The 7184-nt window shown below is 37.5% G+C and overlaps 1 protein-coding gene across 1 annotated transcript in view; it reads left to right on the forward strand.

Annotated features, from left to right (window-relative positions):
- The window catches only part of angptl5 (angiopoietin-like 5), a 10377-nt gene extending 4151 nt beyond the window's left edge, over nucleotides 1–6226 (forward strand). The window contains exons 2-8 of the mRNA XM_032532860.1: nucleotides 3096–3267; nucleotides 3393–3496; nucleotides 3585–3678; nucleotides 4128–4231; nucleotides 4321–4441; nucleotides 5447–5632; nucleotides 5786–6226. Coding sequence (XP_032388751.1) covers nucleotides 3096–3267; nucleotides 3393–3496; nucleotides 3585–3678; nucleotides 4128–4231; nucleotides 4321–4441; nucleotides 5447–5632; nucleotides 5786–6105 — 1101 coding nt within the window. The 3' untranslated portion in view covers nucleotides 6106–6226. The remainder of the gene's footprint in view (nucleotides 1–3095; nucleotides 3268–3392; nucleotides 3497–3584; nucleotides 3679–4127; nucleotides 4232–4320; nucleotides 4442–5446; nucleotides 5633–5785) is intronic.
- Nucleotides 6227–7184: the final 958 nt, after the last annotated feature.

The raw sequence follows: 7184 nt of genomic DNA on the forward strand, positions 1-7184 counted from the left end.
CTTTTTGCGACAAACTATACCATGACTTCTTTCAACATACTATATTACTACTTTTTATCACTTTTTCGACATAGTATACTATGACTTTTTATCACTTTTTGGAAATATGATACTATGACTTTTTTGACATATTATACTATAACTTTTTTCAACATACTGTACTACAACCTTTTTATCACTTTTTTTTCGAAATACTATACTATGATTTCTTTGAAAATACTATTCTACGAATTTTTTATCACTTTTTTCAACATATTATACTATGACTTTTTCAACATACTATTCTTTGACTTTTTTATCACTTTTTTCCCGACATTCTATACTGTGACTTTTTTTTATCACTTTTTGCGACATACTATACCATGACTTCTTTCAACATACTATATTACTACTTTTTCATCACTTTTTTCAACATTGTATACTATGACTTTTTATCACTTTTTGGAAATATGATACTATGACATTTTTCACATACTATACTTTGACTTTTTTCGACATGGTATACAATGCCTTTTTTCAACACACTATACTACGACCTTTTTAATCACTTTTTTTCAAAATACAATACTATGACTTTTAACATACTATGAGTTTTCCACAAATTATACTATGACATTTTTAAAACATTTTTTTTAATATACTATAACTTTTTCGATATACTACAAATGTAAAAGGACTGTATTCATATTCCGCCTTTCTAGTCTTAACAAGGTCTCAAAGCGCTCCTAGTATTCACTGTGGCCAAGGCTGCCGTACTGCCTGCAGATAAACATTCATACACATTTACGCTTCGATGGCACCGCATTTAAGCAACGCAGGGTTCCATGTCACTTCAACTTGGTATTGAACCATCAGCCTTCCAATTGGCAGGCAAGTGTTCTACCACTGAGCCACAGCCGCTTTTTATTTTTTTTTGACACGCTATACAAGGATTTATATCGTCATACTATACCATGGCTTTTTTTTTTCTACAAAATTTGCCATCACTCTTTTATTAATTTGCATGTTCTTCCAGACTTTCTCTGGCATACTGATTGACTGTTTCAACATACTATACCATGACTTTTGAATCACTGTTTTCAACATACTACATTATGACATTTTTTATCACTTTTTTAGAATAACTATACTATGAGTACCAGTATTTTTGACATACTATATTATTACTTCTTTCGACGTACTATACCATTAAGTTTTAGTTACTATTTCCTTTTTTATTAGAGAGTATTTCTTGGGCATTTTAGACCTTTTTTGACAGGACAGCTGAAAAATGAAAGTGGAGAGAGAGGGGGAATGACATGCAGCAAAGGGCCGTGAGTTATAGTCAAAACCAGGGTCGCTGCGTTGAGGAGTAAACCTCTATTGACATACTATACTAGGACTTTTTTGACATACTATACAATGACTTTTTTCAACATACTATACTTTGACTTTTTTTTTTTTTTTTTCAACATACTTTTTAATCACTTTTTGGACATACGATACTATTAGTTTTTATCACTTTTTTCCTCATACTATTCTATGACTGTTTTCAACACAAGTTATTTGGTTTGATGGTGGCTAGCAGACTTCTTTAACATACTATACTTTGACTTTTTTGACATGCTATACCATGGCTATTTTTGACATACTATACTATGACCTTTTCATCACGTTTTCGACTTACTATACTAGGACAATTTTTAACATATTATACTTTGACTTTTTCCCTTTTTTCGACATACTATACTATGACCTTTTCATCACGTTTTTGACATACTATACTATGACAATTTTTAACATATTATACTTGGACTTTTTCACTTTTTTTGACATAGTATACTTGGACCAGAGACGGGCACAGACGTTTGGAGGGGCTATCGCTCTGATCTGGAAAAATGGCAACCCTTGGTGTCTCAGGAGAAGCCTCCTTTAGGGGACCTTAGCAAAATCAAATGGGACCTTTGTCCTCATTTACTGTCTCTGTCTCCTCAATTTTTGTCTGTTTGTCCTTTCTTCATACTGTGAATCTGCTCTGCCGATCATGATGATCAAGGCACAATCTTTCTCCTTATCACACAATGAAGGTATGTGCAAGCTCAGCAGAGACTTTGAACATGGAGCTGTCTCCAAAAGAAAACCTTATAATAAAATTCTGAATACGTTCTATAATCTTCAAATTAAGAATACTATTGTCCACAGCATCTGCCTTTCTCCTTATTACACTTTTACTGACATGGCCCTTTTATTATCACTTTTTTCAACATACCATACTATGACTTTTTAATGTCTTTTTTTGACATACCGTACTATGACTGTTTCCTGTGAAGGCACAGTGGCTCAGTGGGAAGCATGGCTCCAAGTAGCACCAGCAAGTAGTGTCGTGGAAGTTTCTTGTACAGCGAGAGAGGAATTTGTTGGAAGTGAGACTTTCTTGAAACAAAATAAAGACAGGCTGCAAACTGGTAATAATAAGGTTTAACTGTTTTCTGCAGAGAACAATTAAGTGACAAGAACGGTTTTCACAATGCACACATCAGCTACAGAGTGACAAACGTCTTGCAACATTACAACAGTATCCTGCCTTATATCCCGGGCCCCCAGAAGAAAAAAGACCTTGTTTGGAAAACCTAATCTCAGTATAACAATTAATCTTCCCAGGCAGACAAGTTGGAGCTTTTCCGTCTTTCTGAATCTGCCCTTTGTGTGTCAAGTTTATTTACCGGTCATTCTATCTTAGCTGAAAAAAAACACATCTTGTCTCTTTGGCTATGGTCTCGACCTGCTATGATAAACACAGCTCTGGACAACTGTTTCTGTCAGACTTTGTGCAAAGACAAACAGTCGTCTTCTCCTTTAGGGAGGACACACAAAGAGATATTCAAAAGTCATACACCTTGAAAAGCATTGTGAATAATTAAATGACTAATCAACACATTTATATTATAGGACATGTGAAATCATGCTAAAAAGTACTTTTCCCATTACAGTAGGCCCTCATGTATCCACTTGAAGACTTTGTGTCTATCCTCAGGCTAGTTTACAAATTACATGATAAAACTGCAGATTTACACCTGTGGATTAAACTCTCACTGTAGTTCTCTATTGATTACCAGGACACAGGAAGCAGCAGTGATTTAAACCAATCAGAAACAGTCAATGAGGACTTTTCTGATGCTTCTGTCAAAGGCCAGAAACTTCTCGGAGCGGCCAAAAGTCGGGACACATGCTCCATCCCGTGTGATATTACAGTCAAGCTGCTACGAGATGAGAAACATTCAATCTGTGGTAAAATGTCTTTCTCTTTCCTTGTGTTATTGTTAAATCTATCATCAATATCTGTTGTTCAGAATATGTGTGTGTGTGTGTGTGTGTGTGTGTGTGTGTGTGTGTGTGTGTGTGTGTGTACACAGGCCAGTTACAGCAGTCTCTGTTGACATTTGGACGCAACACCCGAAAGCTGATTCGGGACGTGATGGAGGAGCAGCAGAGAGCTCTGGACATCCTTAGCAGTCAAGTAAAGTAGCATCTTCTTTCTCTCTCTCTCTTAAAGTTTCTAAGCTTTTGATTGGCTGGCTGCATGTACAGTAGTGTCACATTTCCAGGTCACAGAGCTGATGACCAAAGTGCAGACACTCAGCTCCGAAGTTCAGAGAAGCAACACGGAGATGTACTCCATCAAACCTGTGCAGTCCCATGGTAACTCACACAAACATGTGCGATGTCATAATATACAAGTCCCATAATGCAATCAATAGTATCGCTTTATTAAACCCTTCCTGCTCGGTAAACGGCCAGGTCTTTCAAATTCCACACCTCCAGTTTTGTAACACATCCTCATGATGAGAACACTGATCTTGATGTGTAAAAAGGTTTTTCATGACAACTTGACAAGTTGTTATTAAGATAATTCGGTCAATTTTTAAAGGGTTTACTGGCCTTATAGAAGTAGGAGAAAATTGTCAACAAATAAAGTAACATTTCAGCTTTCAGTATATATGAATGATTAAATCACCAAATACGTGGTTTTCACTGGTCAATAATGTAAAATGTGTTACAGAAATACAGAATACATCCTTAGGTATGCATCTTCAGTGAACAATAGTTTTCTTTGTGATGACAGAAGAGAGTGTGTTTGCTTTGATTAGGACAAGACTGCAGCGATATTAAGGACAATCTTTTGTCAGTCGTCCCCAAGATCCCCAGTGGTATTTACATTGTCCACCCAGAGAATACAGACTCTTCATTTGAGGTAGATGTACACTAATACTAATACTGTAAGTCATTCACCATCTGTCACTCAGTCGTCACTCACCACTCTAAAAACAACATGTGCTGCAGGTTTTCTGTGAAATGGATTACATGGGAGGCGGATGGACGGTGATGCAACGGAGGACTGATGGACTAACTGACTTCAAACGACCCTGGGCTGCTTACGTTGATGGCTTTGGAAACCTTGCAGGTTGTATGAAATTACTTTAGAAACTGATAGAAGCATGTTTTCTGTTAAGCTTTAATACCAAAATAAAGAGGAGGCTGAAGGGCTACCAGCTAATGTATACCCGGTGTGCTTGCTGACTGCTCAAGAACATCAGTTAACAATTTCGACCAAGCTGACTGTTTTTAAGATGCACATTAACACACACACTACATGGCTAAAAATTTTACCCGATTGTGATTGTTGAGCAGTCTTCTTCTAAAAGACTTTCAACAAGATTTTGGAACCTTACAGAAGAGATTAGTTCCCATTCATCCAGAAGAGCGTCAGTAAGGTTGGGTGTTAAGCTCCGGCTCAGAGTTGGTGTTCCAGACAGTTCAAAGATTTTACATATGCAGTAGTTGAGGTCAGACCTCTGTGCAAGCCAGTCAAATTCTTGCACACCAAACTGGGAAACCTGTGTCTTTATAGACCTGGTTTTGTGTACAGGGGCATTGTCATGAGCCTTCCCCAAACTGTTTGCTATAACGTAAACTTTTCCATTGGCACAGTGCTTTGATTGGTTATTTCATTATGGTTATATATTGTGCTTGATTGTTTTACTTTTCATAAACTTGCTGCATGTTAAGACCAACTCCTCAGAAAGTTTTACAATGCCAGTAACATGGCTCAACTTCTACTATAATGTTAAATTATATAAATTATACGTTAAATTATAGAATGTTTGTTTCATGCACAGTATTTCAACAAGTTTATTTTTCAACCATGAAGTATCCAGCTTGTTATATATCTTGTTACAAAAAAACAATGTAGGGAATTTTCATTTAAAATGTAAACATTTTAAGAAGCAATGTACAGCTGTCTTACTTTGAACAAACACTGCAAATGTTGCAAGTGATGACTGCACATTGTCTCTTTTTTATGTGTGTGTGTGTGTGTGTGTGTGTGTGTGTGTGTGTGTGTGTGTGTGTGTATATGTATGTATGTGTGTGTGTGTGTGTGTGTGTGTGTGTGTGTGTGTGTGTGTAGGAGAACACTGGTTGGGTTTGAGGAAGGTATTTCATATTGTAAACCAGAAAGATACTCGGTTCCAACTTCACATCGCTTTGGTATCCCACGATGACGTCACCACTTATGCATCATATGATGATTTCCAACTGGACAATGAAACAGAGTTCTTCAGTATACACCTGGGCAGATATGCAGGCAGCGCAGGTGAGACTTAAAAATTACAAAAAGTAAGCGACAAACATTGCTGTTTCTTTCCACAAACTCAAAATAATGATCCATGCACTGTGCATATGTTTACATTCCACACGTGCACATCTGTATGCCGGTGTGCATTTCTGTGTGTGTGTTTTTGTACAGGCGATGCATTCCGCGGCTATGACCAGGATCAGAACCAGGACACGGCTCCCTTCAGCGCCTCAGATGTGGACAACGACGGCTGTAATCCTTCCTGCTCCATCGACAACCGCACAGTGGAGAGCTGCAGCACTCAGCACAACCAGACAGGATGGTGGTTCAACCAGTGCGGCCTGGCAAACCTTAACGGCTGTCCCAAAGATGAAGAGCAGAACCAGGGACTGAGGACACACATCCTGTGGGACACTTGGAGACAGAATGGAGTCCCTCACATCATCAAATCTGTCACGATGAAGGTCAGGAGGATTGCGACCAATAATTGACAGAGAGGAGGAGGTTAAGGAAGAGAAGCAAAGGGACAGGGGAAGAAAGCACATATTGTAAAAGTTGCACTGCATCTTTGTACAACCTGAAGTTTTAATAAAACAGGATGAAGGATGAAAAGACGTCTCACGTTCATTCTTTCACCTCATAGTAACCAATTAACTGTTCTGAAAATATTTTACGTTCACTTTCGAAAATAAACATACCTGGAATTATAATGCAAACAACGCAACAACACCAACGTAATCAGAAAAGTAGAAAACAATGTACACTGAATCAATTAACCATCTATCCAACACAGTTAGTTAGAATATAATTGTAAATTCTTATAATAAATACTTTTTATATTTAATGCATGTACCCCAAAAGGTTCTGTTTTCTTCTTGAAGGAGTTGAGGAAAAACAAGGCAAACAATACAAATGAGTACATTTTTCTTTTAAGGCACCCTTTAACAAATGTTGGTAAGTTGTAACTAATGGCTTTAATAATGGTTAATAAATAATTTACTAATGAATTATTGATCAGGTATTAATAAGAGCAACTTTTGGGTTGCCAAGTTATGCTTCATAAGTCACAGGTCCCCAGGTGACCCCTTAATAAAACAACAAGTAACAGCTTACAAACCCTAAAAAGTGTGGTTCATTAGAAAGTGGTACCAAAAAATGTATATATGTGTTTATGTAATTGTGACTATTCCAAGAATGAGGATATACCTGGAGGTTAGAAGTTAATTCCATATTGCAGCCATAGCTGGCAACCAGCACTCAGTAGAAGTTTGAACCTTATGAGGCTAACTCTTTCACAAACCAATCTTGAGATTTGAAAACCCTGAGGGAGTGATTTGTTTGATGCCTAAACCTAAGTCTGCATTAGAGGCCATCACTTTGATCAAAGCAGGAGAAACCCCAGCTTAGTGTAGGCACACCCCTTTTTCATGTTAACAAATCATTGAGGGTACGTATGATAAGTAGAAACTCTGAATGCATCAGCAGTCTGTACTAGAAGTCTTTGTTACAAGGTGACTGGCAGCAGCAGGTGAAACTGACCCTCCTGAAGTACTGACCATTTCCAGTAGGC

The sequence above is a fragment of the Etheostoma spectabile genome, chromosome 13 (genome assembly GCF_008692095.1).
Source record: "Etheostoma spectabile isolate EspeVRDwgs_2016 chromosome 13, UIUC_Espe_1.0, whole genome shotgun sequence".
Classification (NCBI taxonomy): domain Eukaryota; kingdom Metazoa; phylum Chordata; class Actinopteri; order Perciformes; family Percidae; genus Etheostoma; species Etheostoma spectabile.